The sequence below is a fragment of the Chroicocephalus ridibundus genome, chromosome 7, assembly GCF_963924245.1.
Source record: "Chroicocephalus ridibundus chromosome 7, bChrRid1.1, whole genome shotgun sequence".
Lineage (NCBI taxonomy): Eukaryota > Metazoa > Chordata > Aves > Charadriiformes > Laridae > Chroicocephalus > Chroicocephalus ridibundus.
In genome coordinates, this window is record NC_086290.1 from 7,716,694 (window position 1) to 7,742,867 (window position 26,174).

Sequence of the window (26,174 nt, forward strand, 5' to 3'; positions counted from 1 at the left end):
TACGGTTACAATTTGTAAGGAAAAAGAGACAACAGGAAAGGAAGAAGACAGAAACACAGCTTGATAACATTCATAGAAAGGTAACTCAGAAACAGTTGAAAAATCTTTACTAAAAATAGGAGGAGCAGAAAACTAGTTCTAGCCATGTTAGTCTCATTATATATTCTATTCAATACCCAGATACCTTTAACCATAGGACAGAAAGACAAATTAAAACGGTACCACCAGTATCTGAGCGTAGCACTCTTTCCATGCCACAACATCTAACATCAGTATCTTTTGTTTAGAACTTTCAGTTAAGGTACATCTCCACAATGTTACATCATTTAAAGGTATGATTCATCTTTATTTTGTAAATTGCTAAAAAGTTAGTAACTAAGTTTTTTTTTTTTGATTATTCAGTTCGAAACTTTAATATTATCCTATAATTGAAGTTACAGCATGAGCCACTCATAGTAATCCCAAATTTCATGAACAACTGACTCAAATTCTTCCACCTTAGGTTAGTTACACTTTGTATCCCATATCTGAACTTCTACTTCATTTGACATTTTACAGCAAAATAAGTTTAAAAAGCAAAATCAGAAGAAAACACACACAAGATGTATTAATGAAATGCTGAAAGAATTCAACAAACCTGTCTGCTGCCCAGGCTGTGCCAGTGGTTGGTTTTGCTGCGTGCTGTAGTGGACAGAAACAGGCCGGTACTGTTGACTGGAGTGCGGATACTGATTGGGGGTACAGTAACAAGCTGGCATCTAAAAATGAACAACAATTAAAGAGATTCACTACCTGCAAGTTTACAGAAGGCAGACATCTAAATGCAAAAAACAATCACATGACAAAAGAAAGATGCAAAACTTATTAAAAGGGGCAACTAATGTTAAATAGTTTAGCAATTAAAAAAATACTACATAGATTCCCTCTTTAACAGCCAATTTCTTCTACTTTCGCTGTAGAAGTAACAATTCCCAATTTCCACAAAGAAACTTCTGAGACACTAGAAAACTACGCAGAACACGAGTTTTACCAGCTACAGGTAAATAGGAAAATCTGGGTGGTTATTGCTCCTCAAGGAAACCAAAGTCATTTATTTCAAAGCACGTAAGCCAGAAAAAACCCCCAGCCCCAGAATAAAGGCACACAGCTGCAACTGAACAGGGGCCCCACACCATGTAAAAAGCTCATGAGTAGAACAGCATGATCAGTTTTTTAAATACAGCTTTTGGGAGGACGGAAGCAGAGCCATGGTACCTGTGGCACAGGTTGCTGCATATACCCTTGCTGCTGCAGCACTTGCTGGTTGACAGGGTGGCTGGATGTCGAGTAGCCTGGAGCAGAAACTGGTTGGCCAGAGGGAGGTGGAGGTGGAGCAGCTGCGATGATAAAGCCAGGCTGCTGTGGGGGCTGGAGGACCACGGTGGACTGGAACATCGCAGCATGAGGCTCAGCGGCATCAGCAGGTGGCTGACGGGCAAGACTCATATGGCTAAACTGTGATCCTAGGTTGTCTTGCTGTAATAGTAAAAAAACAAGGAAAAATTACATTCACAAATGCACATTCAAGGAAAAAAAAATAAAATAGCAATAGCCAAATAACTCAGTAAGCTTCAGATATGCATGTCTCAAATTACTGTGCATTAGCAACATCAGCCAAAGAACAAAGAACATGATAGAACACAGCAGTAAATTATCTTCAGGCCTGACAGCAGGACAGAACATCCACATTTAGACACTTAACTCATTTTACCAAAAATATTTGATTTTTGGATTACATCTGCCTCTATCTACTTATTGTAAGAATTCAATTGTCGAAAAAGAGAGTCAGAAATTGGGTCACTAACATTTTCTGATTGGACTCCAAAGTTTGAGTGAAAACATCTAACCGCAGTTAAAATAGCAGAAGGCATTACTATTTCTTAAGTAATTTTCAGTTTTAAAAACTTAAGTTAATGAGGCTGTAATCATGAATAACAAGGTACATTCCTCTAACTTGGTATTATATTACATGCAAGGATTAATTTTTTTTTAGCCTAAACTCAGGTAACAGTTTTAAGAAATGTGTTCTAGAGGTTTCCTACTATCTGTATTTTATTAACATCTGAAACTATGATACTGATTGCACTGAGCCCTGTGCGATTCTTACTTCTATTACTGTAACCCCAAGCTCCTTTTTTTTTTTTTTTTTTTTTAACAAGCAATTCACCATCAAATTATCAGTATCCTGGAAATTAGAACTGATCACCACAATTGTATTTTTTTTGCTAAACAGGAAGATTTAGCCCACACTTTAAAAGTGGACTCTCCAAACATGGAGGAACACTAAAAGAAGATCGTGAAGAAGATAGGAGTTAATCATCATGAAGAAGATAGGAGTTAATCAAGAAAGAGTAAGTGCAAGCTCTGTCTTTTACTGATTAGCTACGTTCACATTTTATGATGATATTTTATAGTTCCCAGGCTAAATAATGTTTCTTAATTACCACTGGAAATACAAATTTGCACCTAAAACTTTATTTAGAATACCTTTGCAACTTTAAAAGCCCTATTTTCATTAGATCGACAATCTAACTTTCCCTTTGACATTTCAGTCTATAATGATGCCTACTGACACAACTTCAGTGCTTTTCTACATTGGATTTTACGTTCTACTTTTCATAATACCTAGTTTAGAAAGGAGATACAGATATTTAATTATGAGTTAATATTAAAATATCCAAAGGATAAGCCCAATCGATACATATTTCTTTCTGTTACACTACCAATATGAATAAATTCTGATTTGGTCCATTTGTCCTACAGTGATACGTATAGTACAAGCATGAGTACCTGGTACCAAATACAGATGTGTTGCGTTTAGATTATGAGACAAGACCATCAATCCTTTTCATGATGTTACTTAAGTTACCATCAGCAGGAATAAACTTTTGAGTCTGCCAGCACAGTTAGTATTGGAACTTATTTCCTGAATGTGAAATGCTTCGAAATTATTATAAACCTGGAAGGAGTTTCATTCTCTGCTTTAACATCCATATGCCTAACCGTGATTGTGAATCGAAGCACAGAGACACCTGAACTAGCTGCTACTAACAGCAATAAGTCATATGCTAAACTCACACAGAAAGCTCACATTGGTTAATTAACCATTCTCATTTCATTACCGAGGAGGTATGTTATACTGACTGCAGTCCACACATATTCAAACACTAAAATAGCAAGAGAAAGAAGATCATCAATAACAAAACACCCTCCATGAAGTGCAAGTCCTTTTAGAACTGTGGACCTAAAGTACAGATAACAGTTACAATATAGTTTTAATTATATGCAGGCTACTGAATGCCGATAAATCTTTATCTATTATTAGTAGACATTCCTGAATTATGTTGAAAATAAGAACAAAATAAAAACTATGAATACATATCAATAGCAATTGTGTAACACTGGTGGGTTAACCTTGGCTGGCTCCTAGGTGCCCACCAAACTGCTCTATCACGTCCCCATCCTTGGCAATACAGGGGGAGAAAATAAGATGAAAAGCTCATGGGTCAAGAAAAGGACAGGGAGATCGCTCACTAATTACCGTCACAGGAAAACAGACCCAACTTGGGGAAGATTAATTTAACTTATTGGCAATTAATAGCAGAGTAGGATAGCGAGAAATAAAAACAAAACTAAAACCAGCTTCCCCCAACCTCCCTGCTTCTTCCTAGGCTTAACTTCACTCCCAACTCTTCTACCTCCTCCCGCAGGTGTCACAGAGGATGCGGGTTGTGATCAGTTCATAACACTTCATCTCTGCTGCTCCTCCTCCTCACACTCTTCCCCTGCTCCAGTGTGGGGTCCCACCCACAGGATAGAGTCCTTCACGGACCTCTTCAGTGTGGGTCCTTCCCAGGGGCTGCAGTTCTTCACAAATTGCTCCAGTGTGGGTCCCTTCCACAGGGTGCAGTCCTTCAGGAAGGGACTGCTCCAGCACGGCTCCCCCACAGGGTCATAGGCCCTGCCAGCAAACCTGCTCCTGCATGGGCTGCAGCTTCCTTCGGGGCCTCTCTACCTGCTCTGGTGCGGGTTCCTACACAGGCTGCAGGGTGGATATCTGCTCCACAGTGATCCTCCATGGGCTGCAGGGGGAGAACGTGCTTCACAATAGTCTTCACAGGCTGCAGAGGAATCTCTGCTCCAGCACCTGGAGCACCTCCTCCCTCTCCTCCTTCTGACCTTGGTGTCTGCGGAGTTCTCACTCCTCTGCCTCACAGCAGCTGCACGGTGTTTTTGACCCTTTCTCAAATACATTATCACAGAGACGCCACCAGCATCAATGACTGACTCAGTTTTGGGCAGCACAAGGTCAGTCTTGGAGCTGCCTGGAATTGGCTCTGTACGACACTGGCAGCTCCTGGTCTCTCCTCTCCGCCCCTGCAGCACCCCCTTCTGCTACCAAAACCTTGTCACATAAACCCAACGCAAACATGTATTCATTAGGGTACCAGAACAGCCTGGGGAGTTGAGAAGCCTCAATTTTTGACCTGGACTTTAGTTCGGATTCTGCCTTGGGTCACTCTTCTCCTTCACTAGGTTTCAATTTCAATTTGTGTGGGGTTTTTTTTGTTTTGTTTCTTTGTTTTGCTTTTTAAACACAAAAGACTAAAATATTTCATTTGCAGCTTCTATTTATTAAACAAGGGATGCTGGTAAAGTGGGAACGGTAAGAGTTCTGGCAAAAAGGCTAGAAAAAGGCAACCGCATAAAACCAGAACAGCTGATCCCTCAAAATGTATTAGGGTTCAGAAGAAGAAAGAGCAGACAAAGAAACAACAAGAAAGGATGGAAAGAGGTTAATCCAGGGACATAAAAAGGTACTGACTGGCTAACAAAACATAACAAAAAATAGCATTGAAATGTTGTTCCTTTACAAGGGGAAATAATATATATCTAAATATAGAGATATTTACATATAGCCTTAATTGAAATAAACACATTAAAGTCTCAGGTTCCCCCGCTCAGGTAATACGTTACTGTGATTGAAAAGCTAGCCAGTCATTACACTGCTATCACACGCCACTTACAAACACCCAAGCAAAGGTCAGCATCCACTAAAGATTAACCCGTGCAGAGAGGAGATGAAGAGAAGATGTAATACCACAGAATATTGCTGTGTAGAGGAGACTGGCAGGAGCGGGGGTGGATAAGAGACTGCAGAGTACTGAACAGGCTGGGAAGAAGGCTGCAGAGGCCGCATAGGCTGAAGAAATAACAGGTTTATAAACATGGTTAACATCAGAGTAAAAGAAATGAAAATAAAGTCAAAAAGTCTTTTTTGTAATAGAAAAAAGTAACTACACTCCATGACCAGAAAGGGAACAGATACTTCTTTTTTAAACTCAAGACTGTAGATTTAAAACAGAAGTAATTTTCAGTATCTCAGTCTCCCAGCAGAAATACATTTGCTTCATTTATTAGACAATATATTAGCTATAAGTCAGCAAATTGCTCCTATTTAACATTTGTTTCTGTTAGTTTATTTTTAAAATTATAAAATAAAAACTACATGTGCATTCTAAATACAAGTTGTTTCAAAGCATCTAAAGACAGAATGAATTTACTACTAACCACAGCTTAAAACTTATTATCTTATTTAACAATACTAAAATATTTTCTTTAATTGTGGTTATTTGAACATGAGAGAGGCATGATTGCTGATAATATTTTGGGCAGGTTCAACTCCAGTATCCATTGAGAAGGCAATCATAGGAGTAGTAAAGAATTTGAAGAAAACAGCAAACACCGCATAGACACGTCCGTAAACTAGTAGAGAACTAGGGAGAAAGAGTACAAATGAGCCTTTTTCAAAACAGACCATCTCTACCGTGGCATAGGCAGGTATCCCGAACACAAGATTTAAACAGGGAAAATGAACAAAGAAAGATTTAGATGAAGTTCCATAAATAACTGTTTGATAAAATTTGAGAACAATTTGAAAATACCACAGGAGACTATAGCAAATAGCTTGGTACCTAAAATAGCTGCTGTGAAAAGAGGTAGAACCTTCCCTTCTCCAGCCCATATGCACTCGTTGCCTTTTTTTTTTTCTCCCCTTCTTCAAGGGCTGAGGTCATCTTTAATCAGCCTGTTTTGCTGAATTCCTCTTGTACAAGATGAGGATAAAAATACGTACTTCAGCATGCAATTTTGTGAGTAAGCCAAAGTGCTACTAAAGAGTTGTTCATACTCTACCAGACCTAAGCTACTTCATTTGTGCCATGAGTACTGCATGTGCAGGACAGCCCATGAATTCATCTGGCTGAAAAATAACCCTAACGCAAGGAGAGAAGGATTTCAATTGGATTAACTCGCTTCCCAGATTGCTGACTGTATTACTGTTAATGCCAGGGGTAACCACGCAGTGGGACTAAGGACGAAGAAGCCTAGACTTGGTATGTTCTTGATGCCATCACGTTTTCATACCAAAATATCTTCTATGTTTTTAAGAAAAGGCTGCCTGCCATGTTCAGTTATTAGCAGAACTGATAGTGCTGAGGACTGGGCGGGGGGAAAGTCCAGATACCCACACCTGTGTAGCCATTACTTCTTAACCTATGCTTCGGCAGAACCAACCTACTGATCCCCTGTTATCAGACAGCAATACAACAGCATCATGTGTTTGACATGTGCACCTGTGAGAGGATGTGATTAGCTGCTGGCTGCTGCTGAGGTGCTGCGGGAAGAGGTGGCTGTTGCGGAGGTCCAGGCACTTGGGTCCTAACAGGTTGCTGAGGCGCAGGAGGATTATACACAACTGGAGTGCCGTCAGGATTAAGGAACGGCTGACCTGACAAGTTGAAAGAGAACAAAGACAACCAAATGTTTCAGCCAGCTGCATCATCTAAGTATGGAGAAAATAAAGACAAATGTATTTACAGTACGCAAAATTAATAAAATTTGAAAATAAGTGAATTCATACTGTTTTATATGATAGATTTATGCCAAATCCCCACAACCACATTTATAATACAATGACTAAACAGGCCTCATTTGACAAAACACATGCAGTTAAAAACCAAAACATTTAAGGTAAACAAAGATACCCTGGTCTTTACTTAGTGAACACAGATAAATATTTGCTGCATCCTGCTTGTCTTAAACTCATTTTTAATTAAGTGGATTGAAAAGGGCAGGAGTAATAAAGGAAAACCCTACTAAAAATGAATCTCCTTTAATCAGTTTGAACATCGATCAGAACACAGGGGAGCTTAAGGGCAAATATTTAAAAAAATATATATAAAGCAGTAGCATTCCCATAACTGCTAGTGCGATTACTGTTAAAGGACTCTCTTCCCCTATTCATAAATTAATTGGCTTTTAGCTTTCAAATTAAATAATGTAGTATTATTCTCCTATTTAATAATTTGCAACTTCAATGTTACAGCAGTGGACTAATGAAAAATAATTCAAAAATAAACTAAAAATAAATTATAAACAAGCAGTGATTTATTTCGATGCCTGGGTTGGGAAAAAACAAAACAAATCAAAGGAACAACAGATTCGCTAACAAGGACCTGGGTCTTAATGACACATGTCCTGCACTGGCTTATGTTGATGCTTAAGTTCCAAATACTGATGTAAATATTTCTCTCCTCCAATATTAATATTTCCTTGTCTGAGATTCTTTCCAGGAAGGCACAAACTGAGACTGAAGCCTTTGCACCCTGGCTGGGGTCCTGTCAGAGTATACTAATGCTCCTTCGGACTTCTTCATCCCCTCATATTTAAATGCAACTGGCCAACATAAAAGCGTCAAAGTTACTGAAGAGAGGCCTAAGGTGACTAATGCAAGAGAGAGACAGGAAGCATGAATGGGCTTGCAAAAATAAGCTACATATTACGCAGCTGGACTGCAGGTGATCAAGCTATATTCAATTTAGCTTAATGGATTTCTCTAATGCTCAGGAATTGGGAATGTTCATATATATACAGGGAGGCAAATTTTCTTATTTCCTTCTACTACTTTCTGGTGATCACAAGAGCTTAACTTGCTTCCTGGAGTGGCTGAATAAGAACTGCCTTTTCCTAATTACCCTCTTCAACTACTGCAAGGAATGACTCTTGACCAAAGGTCATGAGATCCTCTGGCAGAAATGCTGAGAATCTAATCCATGTTTTTTGAACTCTGACTGTCATTTGGAACAATAAAGCCAGATGAACAACTACGGAATATGATGATTCGAATACGTCAAATATTATCGAATTATCGAATTCGATAAAGTCAAAAGTTTATCTGAACCTAAATATTCTTTGTTCTGGAAGTGTACTTTATCTCTGTTAGACACTCAGTAGATATTAATATAATCTTCTGTTATGAAAGACTATTAATGACTAGTTTAAATACATTAAAAATGGATAAAACATAGGAAGAGTCAGTTTGAAAATCAAGCTAATTTTAATGAATGTCAGAGTCAAGTCTACAATTCTGCTGCCTTTTCTGAAGTGGGTGCAAGCTGCTTTCCAATGAAAAACTTTCAGTCCCATTTGTTTCTCTGCCCTTCCCTGTTGCTCTGTGGAAGTCCCATAACGTAACAGGGCAAATGACCAACAGTACAGGAGGAAGAAAGCAAAACTAATTGACACACACATAACTGTTAACAAAATATTATGTATATATGTATATATATGTATAACAGAATATTGACGCACACATAACTGAAATGAAGATGACTCAAAACCTGCTATTTTTTAAGTGACAAAACTGTATCACGTTTTACATGAAAGCACTTTCAAGCTGATGGTATCATTTGAGTGCCTGCAATATCTGTTTTGCTGTACAGTAACTCTAAAGATTTTAGCATGGCCATACTATAAACTCATAATATGAAAAATGACAGCCAACATTATGTATATTTAATGTAGAGTACAAAGTACTCTAGTGTACACAAACACTAAACCCACTTATTTTTCTCGCAAAACTTGTTCACTAACTATATTTGTCTTCAGATGGTCAAACACAATGGAAAATTCATGTGTAAGATGTGCAACTATCATATTAGAACTAGAAAAACTAAGTCAATAGTGCTATTGTCCAGAACCTAGATCCGAGATGGCAAATACATCCTCCTCTAGATCCAGTGGGTATCTATGAAAATTAGGTGCTACAGCTAGTCATTTGTAACCAAATTTTTAGCAGGGTTGGTTTAAACTATTCATTTATAATTCAGACAAGTAGCTACACACCTCCTTACATCCACATTATGAAGTATCAGTTTCCTACTACTTACTAAGATTACCAGTATTGGCCAATTACGCCAACATTGATTTAATCCTGTTTTAAACTGACAAACAGAAGTTTAGAAATCACATGTAGTCTCATGCTTATTTCCTTCACTTGTATAAGCTGGTGTCATGAGCACAGAGACGCAAGAATATGTTGCGACAAACAAAATGAAGGATGATAAATTCTTTCAAGTCAGTATGAATACTTCTTCAGGCTTTCTACCCTCACTGAAACTGCTTTATAGTAGCACCCTCTCCCCAAAAAAGCCAAAACAATTAGTTTAAGTTATTCTGCGTTCTGGATAATAAATCATGGGATTTTCATATTTTGTGCAAGTCACTCGTTAAAATTTTACATGTAAGTTAAAACTCTACTAGAGAAAAATCAAGTGAGTTTACTTATTCCTTTGATCCTAGAGTCATGCTTTCTTTTTAAATTAAGTGCACTGAACAAACACAACCACAGAAAAAAAAAATAAAAGAGAAAAAGAAAGGACAATACTGACACTCGTGCATTTTTCTCCAAGTTCTCAATTGTAACAAAAACATCACAAGCGTGTACCAACCTGTTTGAGGGTTGATCAGAACACTGCCAGGCGGAATGCCTGCCGCTTCCAAGGGAAGCAAAAAGAAGCTAGTGCTAGTAGGTGCCACTTGCCCGCTTATGCCACCATCAAAGGAAAGAGAGTTACTAGTGCTGACAGTTGGATAGACGGCAGGCGTGCCATGAGAAGGCTGGCTTAGAGCTGGCACTGGAAGAGGCTGCTGGGTGTGAGAAAGAGAACCCGTGGATGACCCTACACTACTAGAAGACTCTGAACCTAGGAAAGGAGTAATGAGAAATTGTTTTTACCTAGAGACAGAAACATCATGCTCACTTAAAATATATACTTGTAAATGCTTACCCTTAAAGCTCAGCGTTAAATACATTATTAAACAGTGGCCTTTCCAATGAACTCCCCCTTCATCTCCCCTGGAATACCATTACAAGATTCCTTCTCTGAACCAAGGGTCAATTCAGCACTGCTTTGCACTGTAAAGTCAGGCTTTCATATCTAGCTCAGATTTTCTGCGCAGAAAATACATGGCTGTACACATGCACATGTGCTAACGTTCAGTTCATCTGCAATTCATTTAAGTGATCAGTCACTTATTCCAAAACAAAGCATGCACGCGTATCAGTTGGATACACCGAAGCAATAAACACACAGCCCACAGCTATGGTGTATGTGCAGAAACAGTGAGCCCAGTGTCCCTTCAGATACACCAGCTCAATTCACATGCTCTGTAGACCCAGCCCGCATGCAAGCGATGACTGTGTTCTTTTTACTACTAGATGTCAGAGATCTCTGATTCACCTACTGGACAAATTGCAGAATACTACAAAAAACCCCAAAATTTGACAATTTTCAGACTGACATCAAGAATACAGATGGAAAAAGTGATGCAACGTGGTAGCTTTAGCCTAGTTCTCTGCAACAAGTCAAAGTTCAAAAGGAGTATGAAATAGCTGATTGAAAGCAATAATTATTTTACAGATATGAATGACTATAAACGTTGCAAGGCAGTGGAGAACCAGACCCTGAGCTTTCTGAAAGCCAGTGCATGCAGCTATAAGCAACATTCCAAAAAGTCCAATATGGAGAGGTTTGCAAACTGCACTGTTCCAAGATCACTGTATACCTGCATCTCTAGGTATACAGTTTATTATACTTTTTATTAAGTCTTTGCTATGATACTTCAGTACTTGGAAACAGAATATAGTTGTTTAAATTTAAGAACTCCTCATTAGCAGCCTCTATACAATCTAGAAGAGAAAGCAGGACTCAAAAAGAGCTGTAACAGAATTTATCTACTGTTTGAAGTTACTTTGCAGTCCTTCATAAAAATTTAATTGTAACCCTTTTACTCGTGTGTATGAAAAGATAGTCTAACTTGAAGCATTTGCTGATGCTGTTAACTTTTTTTCTATAGCTAAATGAAGCAAAATAGAAAGCTCTGAATTGTAAGCTGGGCAAAAAGCATACAAAAAGCATACAAGCTCTGCAACAATCTTCACCTGACCTGAGTTGCTCCGATTAGATTTGTTTACAAGTGTATCCACTTCTAGATTATGTAGAGAAAAATAGGCTGAAGCTATCATAATTAAAGCAAATTACATCCTTGATCAAGATGAACAAACAAAACCAATCTCAAAACATGCAAAAATCACCACAACCTACAACTGCAGGGATGCAACAACCATCAAGACAGGCATTCTGAACTTTGAACGTTAACTCTCAGAACGCCAAAATAAAGTTTCCAGAGAAATTTTATTTTAATCCATTTATGTTCTTGCGATTTGGAAAACAAGGATTTCTAAGAATGTATTTTATATATAGACTATTGTCAGGTTGTACTTTCTATTCAAGCTGTGCCAAATAGTATTACTACATTCCTAAATGAAATAACTCAATGTGAAGGCACAATTTTACAGCATATGCGGAAGTGCCTTGGAATGAATTTTTTTATACAAATATACAATGGACAAACAGAATTTGTAACTGTTTTACTGCATTAAGATATAGAAGTGTGGTGATATACCTATAAGGTAGTGGTGGTTTAAGGGAAAGCAAAAAATTTAAACAGAGCCTCGTTAGAGACAAGTTTTATAAATAAGATCGAAGGCAAGTGTAATACAGGCTAGCAATAATAGTCTGCTTTTTTACAGTTCTACTTCAAATTCTAAAGCAGTGCATCCATAACCCACCCAAGTATTACAAGCCTCAAAACTCTCCACACCAAGATTATCTATTAGATCAAATTACATTGGCTTTTGGAATACAAGTGTTTACTACATTTCATTTTTGACCCACAGAAGATTTTCTGAGATTTTGTTTTGACATTAATCACAAATTACCACACCTTTGAAACCCAGAATTTTATAAAACGAGTATTTTCTCCCACCATTTCTGAATCTTAAACAGTACACTTTCTTCCACTGATCTGATTTTTCAGCAATCTGAAAACTAAAGTAAGCTTTTTAGCCATATTCATTTAAATTTAACAATGGCACTGAAAGATAACACAACAAATGTAACTAACAATTCACCGCCTTTAATGCTCTTTTTTCCTAGCTAGTAGGATAGCAGCCCACGGTTTCCTAAACACCATACTGTGCAGCTTTGCCACACTGAAAGAGTTGAACTCTACATTTTTATTTTGTATGGAGTACTTAGGTTGATAAATGTTTTTAAATCCTTCCGTGATTTGAATAGAATAGAATGGATTTAGCTTAAAGCCATCTATAATGCACTTTAAAATTCTACTTCCACTGTCAAAAGTCTTCATTTAATTTGTGACCTGAATTCTAGCTCCCCGGGGCAGTTTTGCAGTAGAGGGCTAGGTCTGTAGCCGTTCTACGTACACGGCACCCACTGCACCCAGCAGGAGTTGTATGCAGGGAGCACCTACGAGACTGAGGCCTCTACATACGTACACATCTGCAATACGCATCACGCATCAAACCATCAGGTAGCTATGGAACTATGCATTTGTACAGATGTTGTTGTTATACCTGTCTTAGACAGCCTGCCTGTGCTTTTGCTGCTTCCAGAGCTATCTCCTCTTGTCAGAACTGATATCCCACTGAAGCTGCTGGCTTTCGTTACAGCTGGCTTCAGATTGCGGATGGAGCTATCAGAGTCGGTGCTGCTCCAGGGACGGGGTTCACAATACTTCATCTCATTCTCAGTACTGCTCTGATGGCTGTTGGCTGATCTCCCTGATGTTTCCTTATTGATTCTGTAAGTTATAAACTAAACTTTTAGCACAAGCATCAATTGCAAAATAAGGGAAAAGGAAAAAAAAAAAAAGAAAGAAAAGAAAGGTTGAAATGCATGCAGAATACTTTGGGTTTGTTTTTTTTTTTTTTTAAAGAAAGCATCAAATACCTAAGTATCTGTCGTCTTTGTTGTGTACTATTAGTTTCTTCCTCCTGGATTCTGTTGACATTTTAATAAGATAGCTTAATATTTATTAAGAAAATAGGAATATGAAACAGAATTAAACAGCAAATTTTCTTACCTTTTCTCAATGAAATAATTCTCTTGGGAACACAGGGACTGAGGGGCAAAGAAGTGTAGAAATTAATATGAATGGCATCTAGAACCCTATTACAGCGCAGTAACAAAACATGCTGCAATTTGGAGTCTTTTATATTATACACAGATTTTTACAGCATCCTCATTATATTAAGCTGCCTGAAAACTTAACCTCCTTGGTGGATAATTTCCATGTTATGGGAAAAAAACCCGACAATATAGAAAGGCCCATCTGCAGGAAATAAAAGTTAGCATTAGAATAGTTACAGTGCTGACCATTTTGTTTATATCAGTATTTTTCTGAAGTTACAATTCTTCCATTGGGCTTTTTGTTGCCTCATGTATCTTCCAGCTGATGTGTGACTTCACAAATCTGTTACCACCACCTGAGCTCCCTTGTCTTCTGCTTGAAAGTGTGAAGTAGGAGATGATGCTGGCTACTGCAATAATTGTACTCAATTCTTTGGGTACAAGTACACATATGCTAAAAAGCAGACAGAATATACAATCAAAAAGGCTATTAACTTCAATTATGTTGTCCTTGACTGTGACTTCTAACATTTGGTACAAAGCTCCTAAGGGTACAATACATGGTACATGAGCATGAAAAGGAAAAAGTAATTTTATATCCAAAAGTCCATTCTTTTTGTTTGTAACTAAGGTGAACAAAAAAAAAAAAAAAAAAAAAAAAGAAAAAAGCTTCTGGAAAACATTTGGATATAGCAAATTAGCCTCTTTGATTCATTACTCTTTCTTCAAAACAAAAATCTGGTTTTGGAGTGTAAGAGCCACACATAAACGTCAAAAGTAGATTATTACAAGTAACACATATTTTTTAAGATATATTTGTTCAGTTTCACTCAATATAATTAAATAATCAATACTCATGATTGAATTATAGTTTATGATGTTGTCCTGCTCGATAACTCCAGTCAAGAGAGACTAGGCTTCTACATTTCTGACTGAAGTTTCACATATGGGAATTCAAATCATTTTACTGTGACTAGTCAGAAGATGTGTTTGATACAGACACAAGTGAGGAAAAAAAAAAAAAACATAATTTTGTTTTTGTTTTCAGGTTTTGTTTGTTTTTTAAATAATTGTTGCTCTGAGTGACAACTGAAATGACTGCAGTACCGAAACTCTGTAACTTATTCAGTAAGGGGCAAAATAACGCATTGAAATAGGTAATGCTAGATAACGCACCAAAAATAGCTCTTGAAGGTTGTTTAAGTTTCATAAAGTAGTGATTAGAGAAACCAGAAAATTTCTCAGTAACTTTGATACAATTTAAAGCTTACTCGGGCCACACTACTGATTCCTATCTGCTCAGTTTCCTTCAAAAACAGAAAGTTTCCAGGAAAGAAGTATCTTTTAACAAAAGCCACATGTGCATGTCAGTGTGTGAAGTATTCATACAAAACACCGTTAAGATTTTCTTTGATACATACATCTTGTGCAAATATTCTTTCTCTAGCTCTTTGATATTCTTCTTCACGTTCTTCTATGGATTTACTTCTTCTGTCATCTTTTAATCGTATCCTCATCTAAATTAAGTGATACAGTGTCAGCTTCTACAGGAAAATAGTATAAATACACAGTTAAATACAGCAAGTGGAAGGAAATAATCCATATGTATTTACCTGGTTGTCATCTTTGTCTAAACTAGAGTTATCTCTTTTAAGGATATACCGCTTCTGGAAGTCATCACTCTTCTCATCCTTTATATGTTCACAAAACTTTTGGTCAGGTCTATGAAAAGCCGTTAGAAAAAAAAAAAATATGGTTTTGCAAACATATACTATACACAGTGGAACAAACTAAAATATACTCAAGGTTAACGTTCAATATACTTAATATTCTAACTGAAGTGATGGATTTTGGTTATCCAGGCAATGCAAAAGGTACCAAAACTGTAAGATGATGTTTACTCCTGACAAGTCCTGTTCCTGAGGCATAACAAACCTGCTTTTAAAATCTCTTCCTCCTTCAAAGCTTTTGCTTCAATTTCCAATTAAGGTGGCAAGCAAACCACATGCCTTTGGGGAATCAGAAGTGCTCCTGAATCCAGACTGGTGCCATGCAATGGATATTGGGCATGCATGGAAGTGAAGATAGGTGCTTTCTGCTAGAGCTGTAATACCTCGGAATTCATTTCAAGGGAAAACAGAAGATAAGAAGATAGAGGAGAAAGCATTGAAACTTACAAACTTCTACAACAAAAGTAGAAATAAGCAAGAGAAGAAAAACAGTACAGTGCAGGCAAGCAAGAGCTTCACAAGATCACAGTGAGAGGATGAAGCAAGAGATTATATATCTTGTTTTGGTATTTCATCTACTTTATGAAAGAGAATTAGATATTTTGCAATCTCTTGTTATTAAAAATAGATACCAAGTACCTAGACAATAAAACTACTACTATCATAAGAGAAGTTGTCAGACAATGAGGAAATATTTGCCTAATAAAAGATAAAACATAGGTATACTCTTCTCTATTTCTACTTCTTTACTCATTACCCAGGACATCTGTATAGAGTCAGGAGATCTTTTTCTATAAAACAGCCCAGCCTAACTATTAGTTACTGGATGCCCAAACATAATTAGCAGGCATTTCAGAGAACCTTTAGACTGTCTTACCTCTTTCTTTTAAAGGTCCCTGAATTTACTGCCCTGCAATCACCAACTTCCCACTCCACTGAGACGTCCCAGTATGCACTGGGTTGTTGATGTCAGTAACATCACTGATCGGCGATGGAGCCGGGAATCTGCCTATGAGGAAAAGGTAAGTTTGGTTTTATTCAACATGGAGCAGATCTCCAAGGTTTTCTTGCTAAATTCTTATTTTATATCCAAAGAGATTTAAAATAAGAATACTGAAAACATTAAGAATCTTGATGTCTGCAGGTTAGATGAAATGCCTGCTAATTAGTAACTACACCTACAGGGGGCTTCCAGAGGCCATAAGCCATTGAAATACTATCTAGAAAAAAAAGAGACATAAAATTGAAGAAATCCTCTTTAATAGTTCTTATTCCACACTTGAAGTGCTAGACTGAAGCTTCAGTCTAGAGATGCCAGTAGATTCAAAGGTAACAGAATTTAAATGTATGGCTTTGTAAGTCAAATCAGATAATGTACAGCCAAAGCAAAAACCATACATGAATACATAAGTTACTTGTATATTTAGGCTCTATATATTTTTTTTCTAGAAACCATTGAGGAGGCAGCTGTTTACTTAAGTGAAATTTCAGTGTGGTATATTATTTCAGTTTTACTGACGTTAAAATTAGGGTAGATAATTAGATTTTTTTTTTTTCCTCCCAAAGCTATGGAGAGTGTACATAGAAGTTGGGATTAGGATGCAGGAGCTGTAAACTCCTATTTTCATGTTCAAATCATAGAGTACTTAAAAATAATAAAAACAACAACAACCAACAACAAAAAATGGTGTCAGGCAAATGCTAAATGCTTAAAGTTAAAACTAGAAAGTAGGTGGCATAAATATACCAACACATTAGTCCTTTGTCTTTCTGAGAGAGAATGAGGAGACAGAGCAAGTGCAGAGGACAGAGAACAGCCGGGTCCTTCGAATGAAAAGGTCAACTACAAAACGGGGTTTGGAGCTGCTGTGGCCCCAGTGCTCCTTTTTTTGCAATATGGGTTTGCCTAGTGGTTTCTCCAAGAACTCCCCAGCCCTCACAGCAAAGTACCATGCCATGACTTGTTAACCTGGTTGAGACTTCCACTGCCAAGATCTCTGTCTTCCCTGCTACGTTTATTTTGTAAGGCCAGGTGAGATCTGTAAGCAACGTTATTCCAATAGAAGGCTCCAACGCCTGCATTTTCCCAGCAGGTTTTTACAGTACAAAAGCCAAAGTTGTGCAAGTCTTGTCTCCTCCCTTCACCAAATCAGAAATGACCCCGTTCTAAGTTAAGGGCCGGTTCTGCTTTCCAAAAGAAACAAAGAATGTACTTTGTACACTTTACTGATGTGTATCTTTAAACGGGTAAATAGCTGATATAAATTCGTATTTCAGGGCAACAAAGTTAGCAATGCATCTCTGCAAGAAAAGCAACAAAAATTCTTAATTTACAGATAACATCCTTTTTTTCCCCCCAAAATAGTTTAAACATGAAACATCACATTATCACACACAGCACTGGAACACGATCAGTAAAGATCTTGCAACTGCCTCTCCCTGATGCATGGTTCCCAATGACCAGATAGACCCCTGCTGCTACAGACGCAGCGTTATTGCCAGGTGTTAATTCTATGCATCAAAAAGTTTTTTCAAGACTTTTAGACTTACATTCTTGTATTGCTAGTTTTATTTATTATGACTGCCTTCCCACTCTGGTCCACGTTGTGCTCTAATCCAAAGTAAGCAGCTACCCTGTGCAATAGCATTCTATGATAAGATGTCATTGGGGGAAACTTTTTTCTTGGAACTCTGTAAGAAAGGAATAGTACCTTTATTAAGTAAACAGGAACACTCTTGAATTCTTTTTTTCCTATAAGAGTACAGTACTTACTCATTATTACCAATGAAATCTAAAATTTCCTGTTCTAATTTCAGCAGCATCATTCTGTCCCTGAAAATAAAAACACAGCAACTCACATATGAGACACTCCAATAACTGCAGCTGTATTCATCTTAAGAATACACAGACAAGATCTGTGATCAAGGGTGGAGGCAGACTGTAAACAGGACCAGGAGGTGTCAAATGCGGTATTTTTAGGACAAAGTATTTATTTTTCACTAAGATGTATTTACTCAACCTGCCTAGTGAAACATGCTTTTCTCATCTCAGAAATCAGAATGCAGAGATCCTCTATCTCTGCCCAGTAGCTCAACAGAAAGTACAGTTGTTGAGAAGAAAGTCTCAAGAAGAAGGAAAAGCAGTGACTAGGTTGTTTCTTGTTGGTTAGCATGGGCAGTAAGATTTGCAGAGGCCTGAACTGGCCCTTGGATTGTGAAGCACGTTATGGGATCGCTGAGACACAGAGTGACAGAGTACAGATAACAGGAGGCATTACTACAACACACCAACAACCAAGTGGTTAAAAGCTGTCACACGTTGCAATGTGATGAGATATTAAGAGAAGATGAAAAAGCTAAAACTCGAAGTGATAGAAACGAACATTATCTGAAACACCACAAAACGTCTTAAAAATGCTTATGCCAGTTCCCATAAATCATTAACATGTAATGAAATTAACTGTCCCACAGTTCATAATTTGTGCACATCAGATAACGAAGCTTCCCAGTTATTGTGCATGTAAATCCACAGCAGACCTTCACCTACCATTTCTTACTTTCATTGGGAGGCTTTATGACTTCAAACAGAAATAAAGTAAGAGTTTAGCACAGGTCTGTGCTCTCTAATTTTACTCTATAGGAGAAAATTATGTTGTACCCCTATTATAGCCCACTTGATGTTTTTTTGCCAATAAAATGGAATCCAAATACATGATCACATTGGAAATCATAACTATAATACTAATGAATAAGAAATAGCAGTGGAATAGCTTTTGCGACAGCAGCCCAATTCCACCAATTTAATTTCTTGCCTTGTGTGTAAAGCCACAGACCTAATATGAAACCCTACTTGAGGAAAGGGACAAACAAGATAGCAACATACCGCAAATCTCAAAGCAACGGAATCCTGTCAACTCTGTAGCTAACAAATGATGGACTTGAATTAGATCAGATTTGGTTTCTGACGTGCAGAGTGAAGATGTATATCTCTAACTATGGTTATATGGTAAAGCTTAAAAAAAGTTCCTATAAATTCAGGGCAAGACAGATTAAAGTAAGAGAAGGAAGTTTAGTCTCTAAGAAGCAGATGCTAAAAGAGTACAAGTTTTAGAGACATAGTATGAGGGTCTCTTCAGGGACAGAACTGCACGGACAGAATTCATTATTTGCTTATTAAACACTGAAATGGTTTAAGAGCTTTTAATGTCCTGAACCTCCAGTGGTTCAGTGTTTTAGATAGCCTGTGCAACAAAACCTCATCCTAAATAACTGACACATAGCGTTAGACATATAAGGGACACACACACACACACCCCCCAACAGGTGGTGTTACACCTCAAGCAATGACAAGAAAGAAAAACAGAAAGTTGACATTTCTGATGCTTACCTGGGATTGTTTTTTAATGTATTTACTAAAAATTCATGAAGATCTATACCAGTGGAATCTGTGTACTCTTGGCTGGAATCTAAGGGCGGAGGGGAAGAGAGGAAAATTACACTTTGAAAAAAACATTAATACTATTTTTTTTTTTTTTACAATTATTGCTGAACATGGTATTTATGGATCAATACAACTATTAGGCATGTTATTCCCAAAAATAAACACTTCCAGTTTCCAGGGAAAAGGCTCACAAGTAAAAACAACAAAATGGAAAACCCAACGCCACCTCCCCCTTTCCCCTAATTCGAGTGTAATATAGAAGCAAAAGCTTCAGTAACACTGCCAATCTATTAACAAATTGCTGTACATGTTGAAGCAGTCACTTTGGCCCACCCGATTTCTCAATATACTACAGTATACACTTTGACAACCAGCAGCTGACCTACGGGATTACTGGATGTTGCCGGAAGAAATACTGTCATTCAGGATGTAACAGTTTAACATTCACAAATGTTAATGGAGAGCAGTCATTGCAATTTAGATTCCATAAGCAATGAGGGGACTACTGCGCAAAGCGTAGGATTCGGTGGAGACAGAATCCATGCAGGCTTTTTCATTAGAAGCAACAGTGCCGGCAGAGCAGCCTCTCAGCATAGTGGGAAACCGGGTGACCGAAGTATCCAATTTTCAAAAGCAAGACATAAATTTTTTCCTGGAGAGAATCCAAGTCCACCTGAGGACAGGGAATATCTAGTTCCCTAAAGAAGAATGACAGTGAGTTCCTTTGTGTGCAGAGTTCATTATACTACCAATTGTGCTCATATATTATCAAGACAGTATAAATGAAACCAAGCAAGTCTGAGCATTTATGGTTTGGGATTACTTTTGAATCGGAGAAGGGGAAGAAAAAAAAAAAAAGGTATGCCCAGTAAAGCAACTGTAATATTGAATAATTATTTACTTTAATTTTCTTAATTTGCAAGTGAGCAATAATTTAGTTATAATTACAAGACGACCAATGCTTAAATTCTATCATTTTCTATTTTGGCACATCCTAAATTGGGAAGTAATTACCTTCCAAAGGAGACATTGGGTGAATGTAAAAGAGCTGCCTCTGCGTTGGGTACCTTTTTCTAGGGGGTGGGGGAGGGTGGACGTGGGTTTTTTGTTGTTGCTGTTTTCGGGGGTGTTTTTTTTTTTGTTGTTTTTGTTTTTTTTTTTTTTTTTTAATTTTAGAAGGTGGGTATGTATTTTAAAGATTGAGCAAGCTAGCTCTGAAACACCCCCCCTAGTTTTTTTTAAGGCATTATTTCAAAGACTGAGAGTTATAAATGCAGTTAAGTTCTCAATTCCGGTGCTTTTTATTTCACAAATACCTGGTTGCCAGCTGGGACAAGATGCACTGAAATGCCGTAAGAGGAAGGCCTTACGGAATTGAGGGACACAAGATAGACAAGTGCTACCTCTCTCAAAAAGACTTCTAGCTTTAAAGATATTCCCTATGTATTGGTTGATCTAAGATGTTTAGATAAACATCCTGGATCCTTTATTTAAAGCAAGAGCTGTACAATGATTTGCCAATTTAAGTGCATAGAGTCTTCTGCCTTTAGGAGGCATTACGAAACATGGACAGAGACAGGCTTACTTCATTAATTTTGCAGTTCTATTCCAGGTTAAAAACCAAAGATTTTCAGCAGATACAATAGATCTTCAATCCAGAATGCAGGAGTATTAAAGTGAAAACATAATTGTCATTTTTACTTATTCAGTTCCACCCTTGCTCCAAAAATGTTATAAAAAAATTCTAGATCTTATCAAAAGTAAAATAAAGAAAAAAGAACAATGACTTCTGTTGAATAAAGATCAGGAAAAGTTCAAAGTTAGTTGTCATTCTCACTTAAGTTTCACAAAACCTGTAACAAGAAAGTCCAGAAATAAGATTACATCTTCCACTGAATAGTAAAGTCAGTTTCCAAAGAAGAGTTGAACTGAGGCAAGACAACTGCTCTTATGCTGATCTGCATAGCTATTCAGGCAAGAAAGGCAAAGCATTTGCTGGAGTGCATGTGTTTGATGAAGCCTCGAAAGCACTGTATTCTCTGGGACCAATTCCTTCTCCAACTCAAAGATATCTGATCTATTTGCTTAATTTGCTAAGAAACAAAGGTAGTGTCTATGCAATGATGTCCTGGAAGCAAACTGCATTTCCCTAAATATTCTTTATCTACACAGTACATTTAAAAGCACAATGACAGATAGCAAACCTCTTGATAACATTTTTCTGGACAGTTTATCACTGGATTTTTCTTTTTCCGCTTCATCTTTTGCAGGCTTTTCTTCTTTTTCAAAAGATTGTGACAACTGGATCTGAATTTTCTCCTGTCAAAAGTAAAAATCAGTCATCACAGAAATTTTTTAAAACAATACCTGCAGGAGAACTGTTTTGTACTATATTACCTGCAAAATAAAGAAGTAAGACAGAAAATAATTGCCTTCATATTCTTTCTGATCCCGCATGTATGTTACGTGACCACGGAATTAAATTATTAATCAGCAAATAAAAAACTACAGAGAAGAGAGGTGGTGGAAGCCCCATCCCTGGAAGTTTTTAAGGCCTGGCTGGCTGGGACTCTGAGCAACCTGATCTAGTGGGAGGTGTCCCTGCCCATGGCAGGGGGGGTTGGAACTAGATGATCTTTAAGGTCCCTTCCAACCCTAACAATTCTATGATATAGAAATACCGTATACATTTTAGAATTTACACATACTTCCAGGCCGTGAATGCTATTTCAAAATTAATCCAAAGTATCTTAGTTGATGCATATAAGAAAAATATTCCAGTTTTTCAGATGTATAAATTTTATACAGTTTCTAAGTAATGTATCATCCACAATGCTTCCCCCTCCGCCTTCTTCATAGTTCTTCACTGTAAAAGCCTGTTTCCAGCTTCAATTTGGTCTATACCAAGGAAAAAAAAAAAACAAACAAATGTTTCAATCTAAGACAGATTTGCATTCCCAGATACGCAAAAGAGGGAAATATTTACACTGCAATATATTAAGGCAAAATTTGCAAACCTTACTGTCACCAATGCTTATATTCTTAACTTCCTGTGTATTTTGATAGAGTAGCTTTGTGTGCAATAATCTCGAAATCCATGTTTTTATCCAAGTTGGTGAAGTATCATAAAACCTGTTTCCCAAATACAGCAAAAGAGCTTCCCTTTGAAATCAGTGACATAATGGTCCCCTAGAGTGGAAGACTAATTTGTTTTTCATGCCTCTTTACTCTTTAACAAGATTGTCAGTGAAGGACTAATGTGTTTCAGACAGCAAAAACACAGGAAGTAGGGGGAAATGGAGACACCATGTGTCTGAATACCACTCTTGGAGTCAGACTCCTGTAAGAGCGAGACTCCCCCATTACCTTTTGTCTTGAACTACTTCAAACGTCAATTTTGTTCCCCTAGATGTCAACTGAGTTGATGCTGTAACACCCGCCCCACCTGAGAATATCTGATCTGTCCCAACCCAAAGAACCCCTCATCCATTCTTACCTATCATTCTGTCCTGCACCTAATCCTTCCCTATACAAGCTCTCACTCTTCCTTCAAACCCATTCTTACCCATATCCAGGCACCTGCTCTAAGCTTCATTAACGTGTGTCATTCCACTGACTAGATCTCACTCGTGTAAGCCGGCCGGAGTTAAATATAGTCAGGATTCACCAAGGCTAAAGACTCTTTCATACGCAAACACAGACTTGCGGAACCTGCAGTAATGCTCCTCCCTGCCCTTGCACTGCACTCTCTCCCTTGGTCCCGTCAGAGTTGAGCAATGCAAACTCTATACTAATGGTTAAAAACTAGTTTCAATATCCATTTTTGGAGTAACAACTTTTTCAAATAAGAAAAAAAAATTAGCTCATAGTTTTATCAGTTCTCTCTTTCATTATGATTTTTTCCCCACATTAAATGTTCTAATTAAACTGATTAATTCATATACACCCTGCAAAATAGCATTGCAAGCGTGAAGACTTCTCATCTTTTATTAGATTATCCATACCTAAGTCTGATAAAACCCATTACCAATCACTAATAATGAACTCCTACATATAATTCTTTCCTAGTCTTGAGAATTTACTTGGCTATAAACTTTAAAGAGTCCAAAACAAATCTTTGCATTCCTTACCTCATAAACCTGAATATAATTCGAAAAGAACAATTTTTTTGTCACTGCACTACACCTACTGTTCACCTAGTAGCTACATAACAGTTACTTGAAAAAGAAAGAAACATGGTTTATGTCTTACTAAGAAATTATTTCTGACTTGGGTACACCAATATGTTATTCTCCGTTTTACAATAATACTCTACAAAACTATCAGTAAATTGAGGAAGTTTTCATAGTCTGATTTTCCTTCACTGGAAACCTGATTGACTACACACTCTGAACTCATCCAAAGCAAAAGCACACAGCAATAGTTTAGTCAAAGGATTTCAGCAAGTAATCATTTTCATACTTCTTTCCCCAACAAGAGCTAAAAAAGGAACAACCATCTGAACAGCCAGTTCTTCCACTACCACCAATTTACTTCAAAGTGTGATACAACAGAACTGTGTACCAAAGGGCACTTTCTTGTGATTTCACGCTACAAAAACTGTAGCATCTAATTAAATATGACCTACTTGACTGGAAAACAGCTGAAAAATCTTTTAATTTCTATTCCCTAAAATTCTTTCAATCCCACCATGTTTGTAGCAGATCTCTGCTGGCATGCTGATTGAACAGACTCCTCGCTGTAACTCAAATCACCTATCTGAAGTCCCCAGTGTAGCAGAAGAAATTGTCACCAAATCATGATTAAACAAGAAAAAGCCAAACAAAAAGCAAAATTCCCCAAACCATCAAACCCTGATAAATTCCTCCATCTTAGAAAACTTGAAAAAAGGTAAGAGTCAGGAAACATTACAGAATATTACTCAAGAGCCTACATCCTGGGGTCCTGGCTTTTCACCAGCAATCTCTAAATCCAACAATAACCTGAAATTACACAAGTCAGTATAAACTGACATTACAGACTCTGGTTTTCTCCCCCCACCTTTGGGCTGTTTTATTTTACTGAAGAAGAAAAAGTTTGATCTTTTTAAGGTTTATATTCTTGTTACCCATAATAACAACTCTCATCCATATGAAAACAGCCCTTCCTTAAAAAGAGTTGAAATAGATCATCCTTTGCTAGTGTTTGTACTTCATACTAGAGCACACAGAATCAGAGCAACCCTAGTACCTAATATTTAGACAAAGGACAGCAAGAGAATAAAGAGTTAGTGCATTTACAAAGAAAAAAGATCAAATAAATCAGTTACGTTCTTCCTCTTGCAATAAATTGATAAGCTTATACTTTAATACCACCTTTTAGTGAAGGGTTGCTGATTGCTTTTTAGCAATTAAGGCTTAAAAAATTGTGAGCTCTTACCTAGGTTTTGCAGTAAGGAACACTCTTCTTTTTTTCATGCAGCAATTGCTCAAGAATTTATATAAACAAGAGTATCAGAAAATAAACTGATCTGCTTGAGAATTTGTCTGGTCTGTCAACTCTTTCACTATAGCCTCCTGAGGAGAAGGCAGCAGTGACTTACACTGGCACATGCCTAGCAGTTTTACATTGCGAAGAGCTGCTGGACACACTGGTGTGGAAGGGGTGACTGATGAACAATCACACACAAGACTACAGTTATCCCAAAATTCACACCAGTTCCCAGCTGAGTAAGTATATTTTTCATCCAGTCAAGGCTAACACATTCTAATAATTAAAAATTGTGATTTTTCAAGTATTATCAGACACATTATCCTAATTTTTTTTCTTTCTAACTCTTAAAATCCATTTAAAGTATGAACACAAAACTGCAAGGCGTTTTTCAGTTGTTCTCATGCTGCCAGCTAGGGCTGTGCAAGACAGTCCCCCACTTCACCGAGCCACTGGACTTCCCTCCCACACATCCCAAACACAATTAGTGCATATACGGGTTCAAGTTACGTCAGGGGAGGTTTAGATTAGATATTAGGAGACATTTTTTCACTGAAAGGGTTATTAAACATTGGAATAGGCTGCCCAGGGAGGTGGTGGATTCACCATCCCTGGAGGTGTTTAAAAAAAAGGTAGATGGGGCACTGAGGGACATGGTTTAGAAGTGGCTCTTGTCAGGGTAGGCTAAAGGTTGGACTCGATGATCTTAAAGGTCCCTTCCAACCTCAGCAATTCTATGATTCTATGATATACATCATGCTTCAAAAGTGTGGGGCTTGAGGGAGCCAGCAGTTGATCAGTGCTTACAGAAGAACTCTTCCATGCCAGCCCCAAAGATTCTTTGTGAAAGAAAGCAAAATGGGTGAAGAAATTGCCTGTATCAGTTGTTACAGAGGGTCATGGAAGACCTGTGCCCCATAGGATGTACCCTCCAGCATCAGAACTTGTAACAAATTCCTACTTCTAGCTCTTGTCTTCAACATGCATTTCTCCACTCTACAGGGAAAAATTAAATTTGTTCTTTCAGTCATTTGCATAGTTATTGGGATCCATAAGCCATTTTTTCTAGATTAGTGTTTCTAAAGAAAACTCTCAGCTAGATCTAATTTTATTTCTTAACATACAATCTGGTTTATGGTATTCCTTTCATACAAACTC

The 26,174-nt window shown here is 37.5% G+C and overlaps 1 protein-coding gene across 14 annotated transcripts in view; it reads right to left on the reverse strand.

The window, feature by feature from the left end:
* Positions 1-26,174, reverse strand: part of R3HDM1 (R3H domain containing 1) — an 89,330-nt gene that overhangs the window by 21,337 nt on the left and 41,819 nt on the right. For 9 of the 14 annotated variants that reach the window (XM_063342400.1, XM_063342396.1, XM_063342401.1 and 6 more), the window contains 14 exons: positions 21,752-21,866; positions 19,494-19,572; positions 17,880-17,939; positions 17,657-17,797; positions 14,990-15,098; positions 14,798-14,893; positions 13,330-13,367; positions 13,197-13,247; positions 12,821-13,047; positions 9,831-10,085; positions 6,675-6,829; positions 5,141-5,242; positions 1,255-1,515; positions 638-758 (listed from right to left, as the gene is read on the reverse strand). In XM_063342400.1, coding sequence (XP_063198470.1) covers positions 638-758; positions 1,255-1,515; positions 5,141-5,242; positions 6,675-6,829; positions 9,831-10,085; positions 12,821-13,047; positions 13,197-13,247; positions 13,330-13,367; positions 14,798-14,893; positions 14,990-15,098; positions 17,657-17,797; positions 17,880-17,939; positions 19,494-19,572; positions 21,752-21,866 — 1,810 coding nt within the window. The remainder of the gene's footprint in view (positions 1-637; positions 759-1,254; positions 1,516-5,140; positions 5,243-6,674; positions 6,830-9,830; positions 10,086-12,820; positions 13,048-13,196; positions 13,248-13,329; positions 13,368-14,797; positions 14,894-14,989; positions 15,099-17,656; positions 17,798-17,879; positions 17,940-19,493; positions 19,573-21,751; positions 21,867-26,174) is intronic. The other 5 variants (XM_063342403.1, XM_063342399.1, XM_063342397.1 and 2 more) reach the window with 4 other exon arrangements.